This window comes from Manis javanica, chromosome 1 (genome assembly GCF_040802235.1).
Source record: "Manis javanica isolate MJ-LG chromosome 1, MJ_LKY, whole genome shotgun sequence".
NCBI classification, from domain to species: Eukaryota; Metazoa; Chordata; class Mammalia; order Pholidota; family Manidae; genus Manis; species Manis javanica.
In genome coordinates, this window is record NC_133156.1 from 2,356,618 (window position 1) to 2,381,966 (window position 25,349).

Here is a 25,349-nt window from a genome sequence, read left to right on the forward strand (position 1 = left end):
TGGCCCACTGGTTCAGGCAGCGGAGACAGGCACAGCAGCCGGGAAGCCGGGAACAGCTCTTTCCTCCACCCAGGCAGCAATACCACTCCCCTGCGACCCCTGACATTGCTTCAGTGCTGAGCAGATCCAGAATAGAGCTTCTGGATGCTAGAGGGCGCCATCTACAAATATGCAATGCCAAAGAAACCTCTTCCATAGTAAAATTACTAATACAACTCCTGAGAAAGAATTAAATGATATGGACCTCGTGACTCTTCCTGAAAGGGAGTTCAAAATAAAAATCATCAACATGCTAATGGAGGTAAAGAAAGATATCCAAGAACTCAGAAATGAATTCAGGTCAGAGATCCAATCGTTGGAGACAACGATGGAGGCTATTAAAAGCAGGTTGGATACGGTGGCAGAGACGATAAATGAAATAGAAACTAGACAAGAGGAATACAAAGAAGCTGAGGCACAGAAAGGAAAAAGGATCTCTAAAAATGAAAGAATATTGCAAGAAATATGTGACCAAACTAAATGGAACAATATTCGCATTATAGGGATGCCAGAAGAAGAAGAGAGGGAGTAAGGGTTTAAATGTGTCTTTGAGGAGGTAGTTGCTGAAATCTTCCCCAGTCGGGGGAAGGAGATAGTCTCTCAGGCCACGGAGATATACAGATCTCCCAACACAAGGGACCCAAGGAAGACAACAACAAGACACATAGTAATTAAAATGGGAAAGGTCAAGGATAAGGAAAGACTCTTAAAAGCAGCCAGAGATAGAAATAAGATCTCATACAAAGGAAGCCCATCAGGCTAACATCAGACTTCTCAGCAGAAACCTTACTGGTCAGAAGGGAGTGGCATGATGTACTTAATGGCATGAAGCAGCAGAGCCTGGAACCAAAATTATTTTTTCCAGCAAGAATATCATTTAAATTTGAAGGAGAGATTAAACAATTTTAAGATAAGCAAAAGCTGAGAGAATTTACCTCCCACAATCCATCTCTACAGTCTATTTTGGAGGGACTGCTACAGATGGAAGTGTTTCTAAGGTTGAACAGCTGTCACCAGAGGTAATAAAACCACAGTAAAGAAAGTAGAACAGCTAACTATGAAGCAAAAGCACAATTAAATTAACTATCCCCAAAGTCAATCAAGGGATAGACAAAGAATTCAGAATATGATACCTAATATAGAAAGAATGGAGGAGGATGAAAAAGGAGGAGAAACAGAAAAGAACCTTTAGATTGTGTTTGTAACAGCATACTTAGTAAGTTAAGTTAGACTCTTAGATAGTAAGGAAATTAAGACTGAACTTTGGTAACCACGATCCAAAGCCTGCAATGGCGATAAGTACATATCTATTGATAATCACCCTAAATGTAAATGGACTGAATGTACCAATCAAAAGACATACAGTCACTGAATGGATAAAAAAAAAACAAGACCCATCTACATGCTGCTTACAAGAGACTCACCTCAAACCCAAAGACATGCATAGACTAAAAGTAAAGGGATGGAAAAAGATATTTCATGCAAACAACAGGGAGAAAAAAGCAGCTGTTGCAGTACTAGTATCAGACAGAGTAGATTTCAAAACAAAGAAAGTAACAAGATAAAGAAGGACATTGCATAATGATAAAGGGGTCAGTCGTACAGGAGGATATATAACCATTATAAATATATATGCACAAATACAGAGGAGCACCAGCATATGTGAAACAAATACTAACAGAACTAAATGAGGAAATAGAATGCATTTGTTTTAGGAGACTTCAACACACCATTCACTCCAAAGGACAGATCTACCAGACAAAATAAGTAAGGACACAGAGGCACTGAATAACACACTAGAACAGATGGACGTAATAGACACTTATAGAACTCTACATCCAAAAGCAACAGGATGCACATTCTTCTGAAGAACACATGGAATGTTCTCCAGAATAGACCACATACTATGCCACAAAAAGAGCCTCAGTAAATTCAAAAAGATTGAAATTTTACAAAGCAACATTTCAGACCACAAAAGTATAAAACGAGAACTAAATTGCACAAAGAAAGAAAAAAGGCCCACAAACACATGGAGGTTTAAAAACATGCTCCTAAATAATCAATGGATCAATGACCAAATTAAAATAGAGATCAAGCAATATATGGAAACAAATGACAACAACACAAAGCCCCAACTTCTGCGGGACGCAGTGAAAGCAGTCTTAAGAGGAAAGTATATAGCACTCCAGGCATATTTAAAGAAGGAAGAACAAACCCAAATGAATAGTCTAATCTCACAATTATCAAAATAGGAAAGAAAGAACAAATGAGGGCTAAATTCAGCAGAAAGAGGGACATAATAAAAATCAGAGAAGAAATAAATAAAATTGAGAAGAATAAAACAATAGAAAAAATCAATGAAACTCAGAGCTGTTACCTTGAGAAAATAAACAAAGCAGATAAGCCTGTAGCCATACTTCTTAAGAGAAAAAGAGAATCAACAAACATCAACAGAATCGGAAATGAGAAAGGAAACATCACGATGGACCTAACAGAAATACAAAGAATTATTAGAGACTACTATGAAAACCTATATGCTAACAAGCTGGAAAACCTAGAAGAAATGGATAACTTCCTATAAAAATACAACCTTTCAAGACTGACGAAGAAAGAAACACAAAATCTAAACAAACTAACTACCAGCAAAGAAATTGAAGTGGTAATCAAAAAACTACCCAAGAACAAAACCCCGGGCCAGAAGGATTTACCTCAGAATTTTATCAGACATACAGAGAAGATATAATATGCATTCTCCTTAAAGTTTTCCAAAAAATAGAACAGGAGAAAATACTCCCTACCTCACTGTATGAAGCCAACATCACCCTAATACCAAAACCAGGCAAAGACCCCACCAAAAAAAGAAAATTACAGACAAATATACCTGATGAACTTAGATGCAAAAATACTCAATAAAATATTAGCATAGTGAATTCAAAAATACATCCAAAGTATCATACACCATGAAGAAGTGGGATTCATCCCAGGATGCAAGGATGGTACAACATTTAAAAATCCATGAACATCATCCACCACATCAATAAAAGGAAGGACAAAAACCTTATGATCATCTCCATAGATTCTGAGAAAGCACTTGGCAAAATTCAACATCCATTCATGATAAAAACTCTTAACACAATGGGTATAGAGGGCAAGTACTTCAACATAATAAAGGCCAAAAATGATAAACCGACTGCCAACATCATACCGAACAGTGAGAAGCTGAAAGCTTTTCCTCTGAGATCTGGAACAAGACAGGGATGCCCACTCTCCCCACTGGTATTCAACATAGTACTGGAGGTCCTAGCCATGGGAATTAGACAAAACAAAAGAAATACAAGGAATCCAAATTGGTAAAGAAGAAGCTAAACTGTCACTACTTGCAGATGCCATGATATTGTACATAAAAAAACCCTAAAGACTCCACTCCAAAACTAGTAGAACAGTATTGCTCAGAATACAGCAAAGTTGAAGGATACAAAATTAACACACAGAAATCTGTGGCTTTCATATACACTAACAATGGACTAATATAGAAAGAGTAATCAGGAAAACAATTCCATTCACAATTGCATCAAAAAGAATAAAATACTTAGGAATAAACCTAACCAAGGAAGTGAAAGACCTATACCCTGAAAACTATAAGACACTCTTAAGAGAAATTATAGAGGACACTAACAAATGGAAACTCATCCCATGCTCTTGGCAAGAAGAATTAATATCGTCAAAATGGCCATCCTGCCCAAAGCAGTCTACAGATTCAATGCAATCCCTATCAAATTACCAATGGCATTCTTCAACAAACTGGAACAAATAGTTCAAAAATTCATATGGAACCACCAAAGACCCTGAATATCCAAAGCAATCCTGAGAGGGAAGAATAAAGTGGGGGGGATCTCACTCCCCAACTTCAAGCTCTACTGCAAAGCCACAGTAATCAAGACACTTTGGTACTGGCACAAGAACAGAGCCACAGACCAGTGGAACAGATTTGAGACTCCAGACATTAACCCAAACATATATGGTCAATTAATATATGATAAAGGAGCCATGGACATACAATGGGGAAATGACAGTCTCTTCAGCAGATGGTGCTGGCAAAACTGGAGAGCTACATGTAAGAGAATGAAACTGAATCATTGTCTAACCACATATAAAAAAGTAAATTCAAAATGGATCAAAGACCTGAATGTAAATGATGAAACCTTAAAACTATTAGAAAAAAACAAAGGCAAGAAACTCTGAGACATAAACATGAGACACTTCTTCATGAACACTTCTCCCTGGGCAAGGGAAACGAAAGCAAAAATGAACAAGTGGGACTGTATCAAGCTGAAAAGCTTCTGTCCAGCAAAGTTCACCATCAATAGAACAAAAAGGTACCCTGCAGTATGGGAGAATATATTCATAAATGACAGATCCGATAAAGGGTTGACATCCAATATATATAAAGAGCTCACACACCTCAACAAACCAAAAGCAAATAATCCAATTAAAAACAGTCAGAGGAGCTGAGCAGACATTTCTACAAACAATAAATTCAGATGGCCAACAGACACATGAAAAGATCCTCCACATCGCTAGTCATCAGAGAAATGCAAATTAAAACCACAATGAGATATCACCTCACATCAGTAAGGATGGCCACCATCCAAAAGACAAACAACAACACATGGTGGGGAGGTTGTGGCAAAAGGGGAACCCTCCTATACTGTTGTGGGAAATGTAAATTAGTTCAACCATTGTGGAACGGAGTACAGATGTTCCTCATAAAGCTTAAAATATAAATACCATTTGACCCAGGAATTCCACTTCTTGGAATTTACCCTAAGAATACAGCAGCCCAGTTTGAAAAAGACAGATGCACCCCTATGTTTATCGCAGCAGTATTTACAATAGCCAAGAAAAGGAAGCAACCTAAGTGTCCATCAGTAGAGGAATGGATGAAGAAGACGTGGTACATATACACAATGGAATATTATTCAGCCATAAGAAGAAAACATATCCCACCATTTGCAACAACATGGATGGAGCTAGAGGGTGTTATGCTCAGTGAAATAAGCCAGGCGGAGAAAAACAAGTACCAAATGATTTCACTCATATGTGGAGTATAAGATTAAAGAAAAACTGAAGGAACAAAAGAGCAGCAGAATCACAGAACCCAAGAATGGACTGTTACCAAAGGGAAAGGGACTGTGGAGGATGGATGGGAAGGGAGGGATAAGGGCTGAGAAAAAGAAAGGGGGCCTTACAATTAGTACATATAGTGTGTGGGGGCATCATAGGGAGGGATGTGCAACACAGAGAAGACTAGTAGTGATTCTGCAGCATCTTACTACACTGATGGACCCTGACTGTAATGAGGTTTGTGGGGGGGACTAGGTGAAGGGGGGAGTCTAGTAAACATAATGTTCTTCATTTAATTGTAGATTAATGATAACAAAATGAATAAGAAAAATTACTATAGTATATCCACTGATAAAAAATACAGTAGGACTTCCTAACCAGTTAAATGGGCATTTAAAAAATATGTGAGTTGGGGACTGTTTTTGCTTCTTTGTGGATCACGTTGTGATTGTTTTTATGTCCTTTACTGTCAGCAAAATGACCTGGGCTCTTTGTTCTCTGTTTTATAGTCTCCAGTGATTAAGATTAGAATTCCCTCAGCCTCTATCAGCTTATATTCTTATGGAAATTTAGTTTGATATTCAGATGTTTTGTCCTAAGAGTGATTGCTTTTTTTAAAAATCTTAGTTATCTGGGTAACTTTACATGAGTATTATTTGCTGTAAAAACATTTTATTGATGGAAATTCAAAGCATTAAATTAACCTCATATTCCTACCATGCTAACAAGTTAGTTTTTATATAGTTTATTTTAAGCATAATTAAGGCATGTTTGTGAAAAAGGTGGGTTTATTTAATAATGAATTCTTCATAAGGAGTTGGGACAGTTGGGCTATAGTACATTAACAAATAATTTGAGGACAAATTTATTTGATTGTAGAATACTATTTTCATTGTTTAAAGGGGGATTGATATGAGTCTTGATTTCTATTATATTCTCTTTTTGTGACTAGTAAAACCAAGAGAGAAGATTTTAAAAATTTAGTTTTTTTATTTGCTGTTTTGCCCTGAAAACTTTTTGATTCCTTTTAAAAGGGGATTATAATTTGACTTTATTTTACATAAATGTTTTTAGAGCTGCCTGTTTTCCTACTTAAGAAAGGAAGCAAGTAAAGTTTTTATTGTATGAAACTAAATAAAATGATAGCTGGAAGGAGGTGTTTACCTAACCAATAACAATCCCCCCCCACACACACCCAAAAAAGAGATTCTTCCTCCTAGAAAGGGGACTACTTGCTAATTTTAATAGTGAATGATAGTACTTGTGGTTGACAGTTCTCATAGAGTTGCTGTTTTATGTATGTAATTATTTTAGTTTGAATTCTGATGGAAATAGAGGGCAAAAAAGATTGATATTTGGGGAGAAGTTTCTCTGACCTTAGGATATCTGTAAAAGTTGATTTTATATTTACTGCTATTCCTTGCCTATTGTCAGTGTAGCCCTTAGATTGAATTGACTGTAATCTGAATATATTTAGAAAAATCTGTGAAATCTGCTGATGAGAGGAATGGCTAATTTAGTTTATATTCACATGGTGGAGTTCTATTCAGTCTTCTTCTTATTCAGCCATAAGAAGAAAACAAATCCTACCATTTGCAACAACATGGATGGAGCTAGAGGGTATTATGCTCAGTGAAATAAGGCAGGCGGAGAAAGACAAGTACCAAAGGATTTCACTCATATGAGGAGTATAAGAACAAAGAAAAATTGAAGGAACAAAACAGCAGCAGAATCACAGAACCCAAGAATGGACTAACAGTTACCAAAGGGAAAGGGACTGGGGCAGATGGGTGGGAAGGGAGGGATAAGTGCAGGGAAAAAGAAAGGGGAGACTTTGGTGATTTTGGAGACTTTTGTAGCTAGAGAAAATGCTTTTAAAAGCGTTAGTGGGGTAATTAGAATACCAAATGATGTGCCTTGTGAATTCAAATATATAAAATATGTTGACATAAAGGAAAAGATGGGGAGGGAATGCTCAAGCAGTAGTTATGTTATAGTAGTATAGCCAAGGTTCGCTTTTTTTCTCTTTTAGTATTTTGTTTTGTGAAAATAAAAGGAAAAAAATCTAGAGAAAAGTATTAGAAGTATATTTTTCATACCATTGTTGATGTTTATAATAATTCTTAGAAGTAGAAAATACGTAGATCTAACACTCGAGGGTCTGCATTTCATGTTCAAGAGTCTGTGTTCTCACATTATTTCTATTATGTTCTACAGATTTCCAGCAAGCTCTTTATGAGTTATCATGCCATGTCGTTAATGGAAATCTCAAGCATGAACATGCATCTAATGTTCTTAACGACATTAGTGTAAGTTGTGTGTGTGTGTTCTTTTTTGATACAAATATCCCTGTAGTGTATAAATTGGCATTTCATTTTATTCAGAATTATAGTGAGGTAGGGCGGGGACATGGGACAAGCATCATAATTAACTTTTCCTACCTATGATGAAAAATTCTGAGATATAAACAGTATAGTAAGAACAGGAGGAACCCCATCTTAAGGCTAAGATTCCATTTTAAAAAGCAGCGAGTTGAAGAAGTAAGATTCCTAACATATTCTCTGGTAATGAGACAGTAGCCCAACAGCCTATCTTAAGGCAGGGCAGGCAGTCTTAACTGATATGTCCCTACTACTTGAGGGTAACCCTATCTTGGAGAAGAACTGGACAAATAAATTCCTTGTGTTGGATTTATTTAGCAGAATTATCTGGAGGACTGATAAGAAAGGAAAAGAGACATGGTGTCTCTCACCAGAGATAAGCACCTTGAGACCACAAGTCAAGCCTATGCCCAACAACCCCCCTCTGCCGTTTGCCCCATTCTTGAAAGCCTTAAAAGGCAGAATCCCCAAACTTTCAGTGTGCCTTCTCTCTGAGGTCGTCTGCACCTTCTCTAAGTGTGTACTTTCAGATAAAGCTTTCTCACTGCTCAGATTATTGCGGTCTTCATTCTGTCTCCGATTTACTCCTAATAAGTAGGAAGGGGCTGCTAAGAGATCAGATTTGGGCCTGCATGTTTCCATCCCATTGCCTGGGTGACATGGACGGAACTGCCGCTGTGCGATCTGTTCTTAGTAGCCTGCCGGAAAATCTCCTTTCTTTGGGAAGTTCTCAGAACATAATCTTACTCCATTCTGTTCTTGGCTCCCCCAAATCCTGGAGTCATAGGGGCTAGTCCCCGTGCTGTGCAGATCCATGTGGACGCAAGATGCCAGGTGACTCTGGCTTCAGGAGTTGGCAAGGGAATCTGTCCTAGGCCAAGAAATTTCCCTCTTTCCCTTGCACTTTCCTGTTCTCTGGTGCCTGCAAGGCAGCTGCCATTCCCTGCTGCTGTTGCTTTAATGGATTCCTTCCTTACCTACACTGGGCTGACCTGTTGGAGAATTCTCTCTCACCCAGAATTAAGAAGGCTTCCCCCATCCAGGTTGAGGTTTCTCCTAGTTCTTCACCTAGCTGCCCAGCAACAACAGTAGTGAATGTTTTAAGGTAATAGTGATAAGTCATTGTTGCTAGGCAGAAACACATTTTAATCTTTTGTCTGGTTGTGAGTAAAATGGAAAATGTTAGGTAAGCTGGGAGAGCAAAAAAAAAAAAAAGCCAGCATTTTACTGAACTCAAGGTATACTCAATTAAAAGTGCTACTATAAAAAATAATTTGGCTAGAATATGTTTTTCTCCCAATATAGCATCTCCAGGTATTTTCTTTCGTTTGTGGTTATGTTTAGAAGTTAAATGTATTTTTTAAATTGAGGATTCAGTGATTTTGAATTGAGGTTGTATAGAGGACCTTCACTTGATACCAATTTTCATGTTTTTGCCATTTATTTTAGAAAATATTAACTAGATTTTCCCCCCTAACCTTTAAGTGGTTATTCTGTTTCACTCTTTTATTTTTTAGAGTATTTAAGTTAACTTCAGACCAGATACTGGTCATTGTGGTTTGATATTTAAATGGAAAGATGAATTGTCAAATTGTAGTCATGTTTATTGTAAACCAGTAGTTAAGTTTCAGTTTTTACAAGTGGTGTATTACTCTATTAGGCTGTATTTTCAACTGACATAAATAAAATTATCTGCCCAGTTGAGAACAACTTTCATAACTATTACTGAGGTAGGACCTGGCACTTCTTGATGTCAACATGCATTTTACCCTGTGTTGCTTTAAGCCTCTGTGGCATTTTCGTGCTAGCGTAGGTCATCTCCTTTATATTTTTGTGTTTTTCCGAGGATGGTTCTAAGGAACTTCTGTGTTTAGCTGTTGTGATTTTTTCCCCTCACATTGAGATGTATTTGAGCAGTAGAGGTTCAATATGCATTTCTCTTTTATTGCTAAATTTTCTATATGAGAAAGCAACATTAGTTCATGTTGGAGTAGTCTTTCAACTGTGAGTTTTCCATGTTTGAAAACTCGTGTCTTGCTCTATTAATTTCCGGTCTTCAGGTATCCTGAGTACTTGCATTCAAGTAGACATAGCCAAAGTTCATAGCCATTTAAGAAATTTGAGGCTAAAATCTGGTTGACAGTTAAGGTTATATCATTCCATTAATTGGGCATTGGTGTAGGGTTTAGTGTATTTATGGAATTTGATTATAATACTTTTCTCATTTATTGAAAATGAACAGTCCAAATGAACTTAATGTTTATAAAAAGTATTTTATTGAAGTATAGTTGACATATTAGTTCTAGATGTATGACAGTGATTCCACATTTATGTACATTACGAAATGCTCACCATGACAAGTGCAGTTACCATCTGTCACCATAAAATGTGTGTTTTGTTCTTCCTTAGCTCACCCTTCCTTTCAGTCCTTCGTGATACATATTCTTCTGCAGCTGGATTGTCTTTGTCATGGCCTTCTCATAGTACTGAATCACACGGGCCCGCTTCTTAGCCACAGGAGCATATCCTGTGTGTCTCTTACAGATGCCAGGTTTTGCTTTAGAATTACATTTCTTTCCTTTAGTCTCTGAAAATAGGCTAGTTTTAGGGTTACTACAGTGCCAGCAAACTAACTGCAATAACTGAATTATGTCCTTCCTAATGAAAAATCGCTCTAAAATGGGGCATGGGAGTGGGAAGTTAGGAGACAGATCTAGTAAAAATGTTGAAGTTTTCGTCCAGAAATGAGGGGAGATTTTTGGGTGTGTTTCTCCAAAGGCTTACAACTGTTAGAGCATAAGAAAAATAAAGATAGATTTTTGATAATTGTCTTCGGAGAATCTTGAATTAGGGAACACCAGCTTGTGATTGTTCTTATATTTTTTAGATTTCTGTTCTGATACTACTATGATTTTTGCATAGGTCAGTGATGGGCACAATATTTGAAATTTTGGATGAGAAATAAACCATTTTTAACAGTTTTTCTTTAGGTAGGTGGGAGGTACTGCAAATTCCAGTGGTTTCTAACATGAAAATTCATTGGAAAAATTTCAATCAGTTGTGCTCTTTAATATTTCCTGGTGTTTATTTTATTTAGGTTTCTATTTTTTATCAAGTTATTTAATGATAGAAATTCAAACATTTTTTTCCAGCTGTTGTCTCTTTATTTTCTCTATATTATGAAACATGAAGAATTTTATTCCATGTCAACACAGCGGTGTTGGGGTTTTGTTATTCTGAAACCATAGTACTTGCTGGTGTGCTATTGTAGTGTTTTATTATGAATAATTATATTTTTAAAATTAGGAATTTCATGAGGATATGCCTTCCATTCTTGCTGATGTATTCTGCATATTAGGTAGGTATTAAACCTTTATTTCACCTGTAAAAAGTGTTGTTTATTAAATTAATGTACTATGTTAAAATGTTTTCTTCCAAAGTAAGTATTTTACAATGTACAAATGTTTTTATAAATCTAGAATATATATCTTTTCACTCTATAGAGACTATAGTATTTTAAGTCAAATGTGAGTACGATCATTGTTTATAAACTAGTGCTAGTTTTAGTTTATAATTCAGTTTTCAGAATGTATCTTTATATAAAATGAAGCTAAATTAAGCCATTTCAAATAAGAAGGCTAAGTTTTCTGAAGTTAGCTACATTGGCCAGGATATTGCGAAATGGCACTGTCCAGGAAGGGAAAATGGAGAAGGGCAAAGAAAACATGGGTATATTTCATGATAAATCCCCTTCTCTCAATTCTCACGGATGGCGGTAGAAACTAAACTGAAGCAAAGCGGTGGTAGGATGTCTGGGGAGAGCCCTACAATACTTAGAGGACCACTTTTAATACATCCCTAATATCAGTGCTGCTTTCTATAGCACATTCTAAAGTATGAGTTGACTTTAAAATAATAGTATGTAATTAGCTAAAGTAATAATCCTAAAATCATCTTTGTAATCTTGCTGATTCTAGTTGAAATTTTTGATGCTTGGCATTTGGAGCTAATTGTTTTATTTCTTTCATACTTCAGAAAATTATTCGACAAATAGGTCAGTTTTTTTATTGAAGTATTGTTGATATGCAATCTTTATTGGTTTCAGATATACAACAAGGAGGTCTCAGCTTTTAAAAAAGATTTCAGTAGGAAGAAAATAAAAATCTTGAATATATTTTTGTTTGCTGACTAGAATTATAACTCAAAATAGGATATTAAAAATATATTTTAATACTGTCTTTTCATAGAACTGATGGCCAGGTAGCTTGAATAGTAGTACATGGTACATGGTAACAAGGTGGCCAAGGTCAAGAGTTTTGAACTTCCTGAGTAATAGGATCTTTAATGTCAGAAGAGATCTTTGTTGTCACCCAGTTCAACTTAACACTCAAGAAAGGAATTTCTTCTTTAGTATCTGTGACATGTGGTCATTTAAACTTTGCTTTAATATTTCCATTTTTGAAAACAGTGGGGTTTTTTTTTTGAAGCTTTGTTGCTTTTCCAGTGCCATAGCACGCAGCTTCTGTGTAATCTACTTACCATTTTATGGGTTTACCTTTTTATGGGTATGCCATTGGTCACAGGGTCAGTCTCCAGTATAAGGAGAAATTAATTCTAAGCATTCATATGCATATGGAGGACAGCTCATGCTTACCATAGTTTCAGATTTTTTTTCCAAATGAGCATTTCAAAATTAGCTAGTTTTAAAGAAAATTAAGTATCTTAGTTTAGTGTTGGAGAGAGTCTAGCAAAATATGTCAAACTTTCATCTTTTTTTTCCTCCACTGTAGATACTGAGACAAATTGTTTAGAAGAAAAAAGCAAGAGTGACTATTTTACACAATTGGTATTAGCATGTTTGGTAAGTTTTAAAAAACGCTTTCTACATTTTCCATTGAACACTTGTAATTACAGTAAACACGTTAATGGAGGAGGATGTTGACATCTAGTTGACTATTCATTTTAAGGTGAGATTGGGGTTTTGAAATGGAATGATTTGTAAAATTAGACATACTAATTATTTCTATGAGGTAGGCATGCTACCATATCATTTATCTATACGTATAAAACCTTAGGTGGTATTCCTGACCTAATAAATTCCTGAGAGAAAGGTAAACATCTATCAAGTGAGTAGAAATGATGTGGACAGCTTTTAAACTGAGCAATTTTTCCTAAATGATTAGGTAAGGAGAAAAGAAATGAAGGTAGTTTAAAAATAATAAATTCTAGAACTTGTCATAATCATTGTCTAATAAACCATTTTGTGTTTATACATTTACAATCAAGGAGAAATGCCATTACTCAGACCTGGAAGAATGTCCTTGTCTTTGCTGTGCTAGAATTTGACCAAAGTGCTGTATTATCTTAAAATACAGTTGACAGATTCAATTTTAATCAGAATTTCATCGATTGTTCTTGTCATTTGTAGGCCGTGTACAGCATGAATTTAATTTTTTAGTGAGTGTTTTTTTAAAGAGCTATGTCACATTTTTCAATATTTGCAGTCTTCATTTTTTTTCATTTGAAGTTCTAAGCTTTTTTATTGTTAAAAATTGATACGTTTTTGTGTTATTTTAGTATTTGGGAAAAGCTGTTTTGAATATATTGAAATATACTCAATATAAATAAATATATTATATATTTTAAATATTGTGGTTGTGTAGTTGGAATGCTAAGGAATAAATGGCCTTTAATATTTTTTAATGCAGTATTTAGTTTCAGACACAGTTCTAAAGGAACGCCTGGATCCAGAAACCTTGGAATCATTAGGGCTTACCGAACAATCACAGCAGTTCAATCAAAAGTCAGTTAAAATCAAGACAAAACTCTTGTAAGTACACGTACCTTTCTGTTGCAGACACCTGAGTGTGTTTTGTTAGCTCTCGTTTTGAATACTAGAAGTTTCTAAAGGCAGTTGAAGGTTTTTTATGTTGCTCTTACCATGTGTCTCCTATTTTTTCCTTTTAAAAGTAGCCTGTAATTACTGAGTCAGCATTGAACGTGGCCTGTGTGAAACTAGTATAAATTTTTTCCCATATTAGAAGTTGAAATAGTGTTCAGTGCTTTAAAATAATTTACAACTGGCTATATTCTAGGGTATATCCTGAGTGATGGAAATAGTGGTTTGTTGTTGCTCCTTGGGATTAGCAATATCTATTCTTTGTGTTACTGATTTTCCCTGTGTAATTGTCTCTTTGAACTATTGTTATCATTCTATCCTAAAAGATAAACAAAGGTAAATTTTTCAACAATTCTTAGTATTGTTATCTGAGAGAGATAAGAATATTCAATGAAAAGAGTACAGTACTCTTAATTAAGCTTGCTAATTGAAATTAATTTTATCCCCTGTATGATGTTTATCTAATTTCAGTTGTAAGCAGCAAAAATTCAATTTGTTAAGAGAAGAGAATGAAGGTTATGCGAAGCTGATTGCTGAATTGGGGCAAGATTTATCTGGCAATATTACTAGTGACTTAATCGTAGAAAATATCAAATCTTTAATAGGTAAGACATGCATGGTATGTTAATAAGAAATGAGTTTTTTAGTTATTGGAGGATATACATAAAGACAAAATGAGTGCATTCCCTATAGTTTTTTTTAAATTAAGAAATGAGAGCATGTGTTTTTAAACTTGTTCTTTTAAGATTTTATCAGTAATAAAAAATTTAAGTTGATGATGACAAATCTTTTTGTCACTGTTACCTGTGTGTTTGTATTAGTTTCTGGTTTCTCTGGTATTTCTCTTCAACTTTTAAGTATTTCTCAATAATTTTATAGAGAGCAGAAAATAAAGTAAGCAGTTGAAACACAAAGTCTTCACTGAACTCCTGAAATGCAGAGATGTTTAGTTTTTGTGAACTTGCTTTACAAAATATCTTTACCAGGGACATTGAACACACCTTATTTTATCTTTACAGCAGCCTGTTAAAGTAAGTGCAGCAGGTGGTATAAAAGTGTAACAGGAAAGTTATTTTTATATGAGAATTTTTAAAAATAAATCTTTCTTTAGCATTATTCTTTTTATTTGCATTGAGTATATAGAGGAAATAGTTGGCTTCTATAAAAAGGAGGAATGAATGGTAGAAAAATAGGTAGTCCTGATTTTTCAAGAAAGGAAAGAATTGTCGCTCTTAATGGTTAGGTATTGTGCTAACTTAGGGAAGATTATCTAACACCTAGATGTCTTAGGTTTTGAGACCTTTTGGAGAAGTTGTATTTCCTGCTTCTCTAGTTATATATATATATATATATATTTTTTCTCTTTAGATATTTTTTATTCATTTAGTTATTATTCTACAGTTACATGAAGAACATTATGTTTGCTAGACTCCCCCCTTCACCTAGTCCCCCCCACAAACCCCATTACAGTCACTGTCCATCAGCATAGTAAGATGCTGTAGAATCATTACTTGTCTTCTCTGTGTTGCACATCCCTGCCCATGCCCCCCGGCATTATACATGCTAATCGTAAGGCTCCCTTTCTTTTCCCCTGCCCTTATCCCACCCTTGCCACCCATCCTCCCCAGTTCCTTTCCCTTTGGTAACTGTTACTCCATTCTTGGGTTCTATCATTCTGCTGCTCTTTTGTTCCTTCAGTTTCTCTTTGTTCTTATACTCCACATATGAGTGAAATCATTTGATACTTGTCTTTCTCCACCTGGCTTATGTCACTGAGAATAATACCCTCTAGCTCCGTCGCTGTTGTTGCAAATGGTAGGATTTGTTTTCTTCTTATGGCTGAATAATGTTCCATTGTGTATATGTACCACATCTTCTTTATCCATTCATCTACTGATGGACACTTAGGTTGCTTCCTTTTCTTGGCTATCGTAAATACTGCTGCAATAAACATAGGGGTGCATCTGTCTTTTTCAAACTGGGCTGCTGTATTCTTAGGGTAAATTCCAAGAAGTGGAATTCCTGGGTCAAATGCTATTTCTATTTTTAGCTTTTTGAGGAACCTCCGTACTGCTTTCCACAATGGTTGAACTAATTTACATCCCCACCAACAGTGTAGGAGGGTTCCCCTTTTGCCACAACCTCGCCAACATGTGTTGTTGTTTGTCTTTTGGATGGTGGTGATCCTTACTGGTGTGAGGTGAAATCTCATTGTGGTTTTAATTTGCATTTCTCTGATGACTAGTGATGTGGAGTATCTTTTCATGTGTCTGTTGGCTATCTGAATTTCTTGTTTAGAGAACTGTCTGTTCAGCTCCTCTGCCCATTTTTTAATTGGATTATTTGATTTTTGTTTGTTGAGGTGTGTGAGCTTTTTATATATTTTGGATGCCAACCCTTTATCGGATCTGTCATTTATAAATATATTCTCCCATACTGTAGGTTACCTTTTTGTTCTATTGATGGTGTCCTTTGCTGTACAGAAGGTTTTCAGCTTGATACAGTCCCACTTGTTCATTTTTGCTTTTGTTTCCCTTGCCCAGGGAGATATGTTCATGAAGAAGTCACTCGTGTTTATGTCCGAGAGATTTTTGCCTATTATTTTTTCTAAGAGTTTTATGGTTTCATGACTTACATTCAGGTCTTTGATGCATTTCGAATTTACTTTTGTGTATGGGGTTAGACAATGATCCAGTTTCATTCTCTTACATGTAGCTGTCCCGTTTTGCCAGCACCATCTCTTGAAGAGATTGTCATTTCCCCATTGTATGTCCATGGCTCCTTTATCTTATATTAATTGACCATATATGTTTGGGTTAATGTCTGGAGTCTCAATTCTGTTCCACTGGTCTGTGGCTCTGTTCTTGTGCCAGTACCAAACTGTCTTGATTACTATGACTTTTTAGTAGAGCTGGAAGTTGGGGAGCATGATCCTCCCCACCTTATTCTTCCCTCTCAGGATTGCTTTGGATATTCGGGGTCTTTGGTACTTCCATATGAATTTTGGACTGTTTGTTCCAGCTCATTGAAGAATGTCGTTGGTAATATGACAGGGATCGCATCATATCTGTAGATTGCTTTGGGCAGGATGGCCATTTTGACGATATTAATTCTTCCTAGCCAAGAGCATGGGATGAGTTTCCATTTGTTAGTGTCCTCTTTAATTCTCTTAAGAGTGTCATAGTTTCCAGGGTATAGGTCTTTCACTTCCTTGGTTAGGTTTATTCCTAAGTATTTTATTCTTTTTAATGCAATTGTGAATGGAATTGTTTTCCTGATTCCTCTTTCTATTAGTTCTTTGTTAGTGTATAGGAAAGCCACAGATTTCTGTGTGTTAATTTTGTATCCTTCAGTTTTGCTGTATTCTGATATCAGTTCTAGTAGTTTTGGAGTGTATTCCTTAGGGTTTTTTTTATGTACAATATCATGTTATCTGCAAATAGTGACCGTTTGACTTATTCTTTGCCAATTTGGATTCTTTGTATTTCTTTTGTTTAGTCTAATTGCCGTGGCTAGGACCTCCAGTACTATGTTGAATAACAGTGGGGAGAGTGGGCAACCCTGTCTGTTCCCAATCTCAGAGGATAAGCTTTCAGCTTCTCACTGTTCAGTATGATATTGGCTGTGGGTTTATCAAATATGACCTTTGTTATGTTGGGATACTTGCCCTCTATACCCATTTTGTTGAGAGTTCTTTTCATGAATGGATGTTGAATTTTGTCAAATGCTTTTTCAGCATGTATGGAGATCCTCATGTGGTTTTTGTCCTGTTTCTTCATGTGGTTAATGATGTTGATGGATTTTCAGATGTTGTACCATCCCTGCATCCCTGGGATGAATCCCACTTGGTCATGGTGTATGATCCTTTGGATGAATTTTTGAATTCGGTTTGCTAATATTTTATCGAGTATTTTTGCATGTAAGTTCATCAGGAATATTTGTCTGTAATTTTCTTTTTTTGGTGGGGTCTTTGCCTGGATTTGGTATTAGGGTGATGTTGGCTTCATAGAATGAGTTTGGGAGTATTTTCTCCTGTTCTGTGTTTTGGAAAACCTTAAGGAGAATGGGTATTATGTCTTCTCTGTATGTCTGATAAAATTACGAGGTAAATCCATCTGGCCCGGGGGTTTTGCTCTTGGGTAGTTTTTTGATTTCCGCTTCAATTTCGTTGCTGGTAATTGGTTTGTTTAGATTTTGTGTTTCTTTCTTGGTCAGTCTTGGAAGGTTGTATTTTTATAGGAAGTTGTCCATTTCTTCTAGGTTTTCCAGCTTGTTAGCATATAGGTTTTCATAGTACTCTCTAATAATCCTTCGTATTTCTGTGGGATCCGTCATGATTTTTCCTTTCTCGTTTCTGATTCTGTTTATGTGTGTTGATTCTCTTTTTCTCTTAATAAGTATGGCTACAGGCTTATCTGTTTTATTTTCTCAAAGAATCAGTTCTTGGTTTCATTGATTTTTTCTATTGTTTTATTCTTCTCAATTTTATTTATTTCTTCTTTGATCTTTATTATGTCCCTCCTTCTGCTGACTTTAGGCCTCATTTGTTCTTTTTTTCCCAAGTTTGATAATTGTGATGTTAGACTATTCATTTTGGTTTGTTCTTCCTTCTTTAAATATGCCTGGAGTGCTATATACTTTCCTCTTAATACTGCTTTCACTGCGTCCCACAGGAGTTGGGGCTTTGTGTTGTTGTTTTCATTTGTTTCCATATATTGCTTTATCTCTATTTTAATTTGGTCATTGATTCATTGATTATTTAGGAGCATGTTGTTAAGCCTCCATGTGTTTGTGGGCCGTTGTGCTTTCTTTGTGCAATTTAGTTCTCATTTTATACTTTTGTGGTGTGAAATGTTGCTTGGTACAATTTCAATCTTTTGGAACTTACTGAGGTTCTTTTTGTGGCCTAGTATGTGGTCTATTCTGAAGAACCATGTGCACTTGAGAAGAATGTGTATCCTGTTGACTTTGGATGTAGAGTTGTATAGATGTCTGTTAGGTCCATCTGTTCTAGTGTGTTTTACAGTGCCTCTGTGTCCCTACTTACTTTCTGTCTGGTGCATCTGTTCTTTGTAGTGAATTGTATGTCGAAGTCTCCTAAAATGAATGCATTGCATTCTATTTCCTCCGTTAGTTCTGTTAGTATTTGTTTCACATATGCTGGTGCTCTTGTGTTGGGTGCATATATATTTATAATGGTTATATCCTCTTGTTGGACTGACCCCTTTATCATTATGTAATGTCCTTATTTATCTCTTGTTACTTTCAATGGTTTGAAGTCTATTTTGTCTGGTACTAGTACGGCAACACCTGCTTTTTTCTCCCTGTTGTTTGCATGAAATATCTTTTTCCATTCCTTGACTTTTAGTCTCTGCATGTCTTTGGGTTTGAGGTGAGTCTCTTGTAAGCAGCATATAGATGGGTCTTGTTTTTTTATCCATTCAGTGACTCTATGTCTTTTGAATGGTGCATTCCGTCCCTTTACATTTAGGGTGACTATTGATAGGTATGTACTTATTGCCATTGCAGGCTTTAGATTCATGGTTACCACAGGTTCAAGGTTAATTTCCTTACTATCTAAGAGTGTAAGTTAACTCACTTAGTATGGTTTTACAATCATAATCTAACTGTTCTTTTCTGTTTCTCCTCCTTTTTCTTCCTCCATTCTTTATATATTAGGTATCATATTCTGTACTTTTTGTCTATCCTTTGATTGACTTTGGAGATAGTTAATTTAATTTTGCATTTGCTTAGTAATTAGCTGTTCTAATTTCTTTACTGTGGTGTTATTACCTCTGGTGACAGCTATTCAACCTTAGGAACACTTCCATCTATAGCAGTCCCTCCAAAATAGACTGCGGAGATGGTTTGTGGGAGGTAAATTCTCTCAGCTTATGCTTACCTTGAAATTGTTTAATCCCTCCAAATTTAAATGATAATCTTTCCAGATAAAGTAATCTTGGTTCCAGGCCCTTCTGCTTCATGGCATTAAATACATCATTCCACTTCCTTCTGGCCTGTAAGTTTTCTGCTGAGAAGTCTGATGTTAGCCTGGTGGGCTTTCCTTTGTCTATGATCTTATTTCTGTCTCTGACTGCTTTTAACAATTTTTCCTTATCCTTGATCTTTTCCATTTTAATTACTATGTGACCTGGTGTTGTCTTCCTTGGGTCCCTTATGTTGTGAGATCTGTGGATCTCCATGGTCTGAGAGACTGTCTCCTTCCCTTGACTGGGGAAGTTTTCAGCAACTACCTCCTCAAAGTCACTTTCCATCCCTTTCTGTCTCTCTTCTTCTTCTGGTGTCCCTATAATGGGAATATTGTTCCATTTGGATTGGTCTCACAGTTCTCTCTATATTCTTTCATTCTAAGAGATCCTTTTTTTCTCTCTCTGTGCCTCAGCTTCTCTGTATTCCTCTTCCCTAGTTTCTATTTCACTTATCGTCTCCTCCACCATGTCCAGCCTCCTTTTAATACCCTCCATCGTGCTCTTCAACGATTGGATCTCCATCCTGAATTCATTCCTGAGTTCTTGAATATCTTTCTGTATCTCCATTAGCATGTTGATGATTTTTATTTTGAAGTCCCCTTTGGGAAGAGTCACGAGGTCCATATCATTGAAATCTTTCTCGGGAGTTGTATTAGTAATTTTACTCTGGACCTGGTTTCATTGGTGTTTCATATTTGTACATGGCGCCCTCTAGTGTCCAGAAGCTCTGTTCTGGAGCTGCTCATCCCCTGAAGCAATGTTGGTGGTCGCAGTGGAGCGGTATTGGTGCCTGGTGGGGAGGGAAGAGCTGTACCCCACTTCCCAGCTGCTGTGCCTGTCTCCACTGCCTGAACTAGTGAACCAAGCACACAGATATAAGCTTTTGTCCCTGAGTAGCCAGATATGGATCCCTGCTTTCCACAAGCTGCCAGAAACCCAGTCTTCCCAGGAACTCCACCTGTCCCAGCTTTCCAACCCCGATTCAGTGAGGTCTGCTCTTTTCTCCAGGTGTATGCAGTCTGGCGCCGTCCTCTTTCCTGTTGCTGTCTCAGGATTAGTTGTGCCAACTGTATTTTCTTGTTGTATCCAGTTTTAGGAGGAAGCCTCTGTCTCTCCTCTCATGCCACCATCTTTAATCCTCCCTGGTTATATTTTAAGAGATGTTTATGCTCAACTTCTTTCCCTGTTTTTTAAATTTATGTATGACTAAGAGTGGGGAGTATCCTGATCCTTACACAGTTCTTCCAATGTTATACTGAGTAGGAACTCAGATAAAACTATGTTTAACTACAGTCATCTTTAGTAAAGATCATGTTTTTAGCTTATGCTTTTGGTATAGAAGGTAAGATGCTTTTAGTTTAAAATTTCTACTTTCTTTGAAGTAAGTTTAGTTTTGGCAGCTGATTTACTCTCTCTGTTACTTCCTTCTGTTTCCACACCAAGACTTGTATTCCCCTAGGCCTGCAGGGCTCTTCTTTACCTGTGTGGCAGTGGCATGTTTAAAAAATCCTCCAGTAGGCTTTCTTTTTCTCTTTCTAGGGTAGGCTGTACCTTTTTCCTGCAGCATTTTGTTCTAGCTTGAGATGCCTGTCAGGACTGCTTTCCTATAGGTTTGTCTTTCCTTATGGCCTGCTATGCACTTTCCTAAGATGGTGTTTTCCACATAAAAATTTTGTGCTGTGTAAGTACCTACCTGGTTTTTTGGGTTTTTTTTCCACTTTGTTTGCCTATATCTTGTCATCTCATCTTGCCTTGTTTCTTCTAGTCTTTGTCCTTGTGAATTTATACCTTTTTATTTTGGTTCCTTGTTATTTTGGCAACATTTGAAAGCGGGCTTTTCCTGAAGGTGTGTTTTTATCTAACTGGGAAAATGGATGCTACTTACTTTTTTTTGAACTTTGCCCTCAGAGAACTGATTGTGTTATTGTCCCCGAAGAACAGTGTGGGAATCACAAGTGCAAGCTCACGACATAATGGATATTCCATGAATATGAACAGTTAGATTTTATGGGCTAAACTTCTAGTATCAAGCATACTATGACGCACACAAATGTCACCTCCTGGGTGTAGCCTTCCCTGCCATCTCCCCCAGGCCTGCCTCGTGTTCACTGTGCTTCTGAGCACTTACCACCATATAACATGCAATGCATTTTATTCTCCAATCCCACTGGAATGTAGGCTCCATGAGGACATGGATTTTTGTTTGTTTGGTTTAGTATCTCTAACCTCAGTGCCTGATATATAGGTGCTGGATAAATACTTGTTGAAAAATGACTGCAATTTTCCCCCTTTCTTGTACAGTTTGTAGTGATTCTTACCTTCCTTCCCCTGACATTGTGGTGGGGGAACAGGATGGTACTTAGTGTGATCAGGAGCATCCTTATTTATTACCCTTTAACTAAAGGGTAGTTACTTGTTCCCTACAAGATTCTGGTTTATCAAAATGTTTATATCCTAAATATAAAACAGTTTCTAGCCTGCTGATAGCCTGGGGTTGTTTACTGCATGAAAAAGCAAGGAAGCAGAACTTTTATGAGCCTGCATGTGGTTGTGTTTTCAAACCCGACACTAAATTTGAAAAACTTGTCAAATAGGAGTGGATAGGATAGTGATCATTAAGTTCTTGAGCTGTCATGATAGATCCCACACAAACCATCCCTGCATCAAGATGGCAGAAAACATCTACAATAAATTAGAGATGAGGATATTAGAGCTGGACTCCTTTGATTGCTGAACTAAACCATAAGCACTTTACTCTTCTGAATGCCCTTCGAAAGAAAGTAGTGGCTAGGTATTCTTCTAAGTTAGTGGTCAGCAAACTTTTTTCTGTTAAGAGTGAGATAGTAAATTTTTTTTTGTTTTGCCGGCCACGTGGTTTTTGTTGGAACTACTCAACATTGCCATTGTAGTATGAAGGAAGCCACAGGCTGTATCTAAATAAATGATTGTTTCTGTGTTCCAGTACAACTTTATTTACAAAATCTGAATGGATTTGAGCCATAGGCTGTAGTGTGCTAATCTCTGCTCTAAATCAAAAGTGCTGAGTAACATTATTTATGGACCTAGCTTAGTTGAGTTTAGTTTTAAAGAATGAAAATGCTTCTCTCTGGTTTTGGGTGTAGTGGCTCATGATCTCTTTGGCCTAGGCTCTAGACCTGTCCCACTCACCCTCAATCAGAGACCTCTTCATCAAATTTCAGGACCTTCTCATTTGTTGCCTGGTGTCCAAGGTTGTAGCTTTGGCTGGGGGTAGGGTGAGAGTCTCTGCCTCTTGAGTCTCACAGGTTAAATGTGGTTGCTTGTCAAATGACCACAAAAACATTAAACACAAAATAAAAACCCAAGCCAAATGATTTTATTCTTGGACAGATTATGGGACATTTAACCCCCTTGACTATGTTATCTCGAGTATGCTTAATATTTTGTATTGGGTCCAGTCTGAATATAAGGGCCCTTCAGCCTAGAAACATCTTACTGTGTTAGCTGTCTGCTGTCCTTTTGAAAGGGAAGCCAGTTGACTGCCTCCTCTGCTTAAGTTTTTGCTTTATTGAAGTTTCTTTACTGTATACTAGTTATGAAGAAGTTGTTTTTCTCTACTATGAAAAGAAGATAGCAATTGGTGTTCTCATCACTAGTTTTTTTATAATTATACTTTCATTTTGTTTTTTTTTTTTTTGCAAGGTTCATTTTTCTGCATCTTGGTTCCTTGGTTCTTGCCTTGATCCTATGTGCAGTTTTTTGCAAATACTATTTCTTAGCAATAGTCTAATATAGGTTTTTATTTGCCTGTTTTAGTCCATTAGAGCTACTGTAACGAAGTACTACAGACTGGGTGGCTTTATAAGCAACAGAAAGGTATGTTTCACAGTTCTTGAGGCAGGAAACCCAAGATTGGGTGCCAACATCTTTGGTTCTTGCCTTGATCCTATGTGCTGTTTTTTGCAAATACTATTTCTTAGAAATAGTCTAATATAGGTCTTTATTTGCCTGTTTTAGTCCATTAGGGCTACTGTAACAAAGTACCATAGACTGGGTGGCTTTATAAACAACAGAAAGGTGTGTTTAACAGTTCTTGAGGCAGGAATCCCAAGATTGGGCACCAGCATCTTTGGTTCTTGCCTTGATCCTATGTGCAGGGTTTTGCAAATACTATTTCTTAGAAATAGTCTAACACAGGCTTTTATTTGCCTGTTTTAGTCTATTAGGGCTACTGTAACAAAGTACCACAGACTGGGTGGCTTTATAAACAACAAAAAGCTATGTTTCACAGTTCTTGAGGCAGGAAACCCAAGATTGGGCACCAGCATGTTTGGGTTCTGATGAAAGCCCTCTTCTGGGCTGCAGGCTGCTGACTTCTTGCTGTATCCTCATATGGTGGGAGGGGCAAGGGAGCTCTTTTTTTAAAGGGCATTGCCCTCATTTATGAAGGCTCCATTCTCATGACCTAATCATCCCCTCCACCCCACCCCATCCTCGCTATAGGTCCCACCTTCTGATACCATCATATTGGGCATTAGAAATTCTACACAGGAATTTTTTTGGGGGGGAGGTGGAGGACAAACATTCAGACCATAGTATAGCCTATTTCTAAAGTGAATTCTAGATGCCAGATCATGTTGTTTTATTCAAAATAAGTTTTTTTCTGTATTGGAAGGTCTGTTATATCAGACACATGGTTACTGGAGCTATCATATTGTTTGACATTATGGGCTAGGCATCTCTCTCAATCATGTTTACAATATTACATTGGGTTTTTTTTTCCTGTTAAGAATCTCAATTTGGCCTTTTCCTAAAACAACCATTGTCAGTTTAATTATATTTTTGCCTCTAGTTAAAATCACTTGCTCCATACACTGGCTGTCTTGTCCATGTTTGAGGAAACTCCAGTTACTTTTCAGTGCATTTTTTCAAAGATCTATCACCCAAAAGGTGTGAAGTCCTCAAGATTTGAGAAGGCATTTTATTAATCTCTGTATCACAACATCTGGTATATAGTAGGTATTTATGTTTATTGAAATGAAGGAATTTCACCATTACAGATTCACCATTTCTATATTTTCCCACTTGTTCCCTTCTGATATGGTTCCTTTGTCTGTTCCTCAAAAGTCGTAAAGATATTATATGTGCTTATAAATATTCCTTAATGTAGCTGGTGAAAGAGGTAGGGAGCTAAGCTTATGTTCTCGCGTAAGGTCACATGACTACTGATGGTTAGGGTGGACAAGAGCCTTCTAAGATGCTTGAGCACAAGAGTGCCAATGTTCTGCCACAGATGCCATTAGAAAAAAATTACTTTGGACATTCAAGATTACTGATTGTTACTAGAGTCCCATTGTATATGAAATAGCTTAGCTGTTACTTAGCAAATCTGTAAGGTTTTAAAAAGCATTTTAAAAATCTTTGGTTTGGTTACATTTTCTGTCTTACGTAGCAAAGTTCACTCCAATTTATTGGTCTAACTGATGGCATTTGAGACATTTAATAGTAAATTCATTAGCCAGTTCTTCTTTTTGAAAGATGCAAGGTTGATACCTGTTATAAATAGAAGTGCATATACTGCCTCTTCTAGATTACTGCCTTAAATTGCACCTAGAAAGAAGTTAGTAGATAGTTGACAGTGCAGGTCATTGATAGAAGTCTCAGTAGAGTAACACTGCTTCATAAAACATGTCATTGGTTCATATTATAGGAAACTAAAAATATAAACTTTAATGTGAATGAAACAACATTTCCATGTAACATGTTGCTGTTGTAGTTCTTATATACACGTTTTGTATATGTAGCTTAATGGGTAATTAATTATAAGCCAGCCATTTTTTTCAAAATTATATTCAGTGTATCTTTTGTCCTTTCTGTTAGAGTATTATTCATTTTATATAATGATTGAATCTTTACATTTAGTAAAGGTAGGAGTAG

The 25,349-nt window shown here is 36.6% G+C and overlaps 1 protein-coding gene across 1 annotated transcript in view; it reads left to right on the forward strand.

The window, feature by feature from the left end:
• Positions 1-367: 367 nt before the first annotated feature.
• The window catches only part of LOC140848566 (THO complex subunit 2-like), a 76,666-nt gene continuing 51,684 nt past the window's right edge, over positions 368-25,349 (forward strand). The window contains 6 exon segments of the mRNA XM_073232789.1: positions 368-387; positions 7,343-7,472; positions 10,851-10,902; positions 12,335-12,405; positions 13,253-13,374; positions 13,915-14,048. Of these exon segments, the coding sequence (XP_073088890.1) occupies positions 368-387; positions 7,343-7,472; positions 10,851-10,902; positions 12,335-12,405; positions 13,253-13,374; positions 13,915-14,048 (529 nt within the window).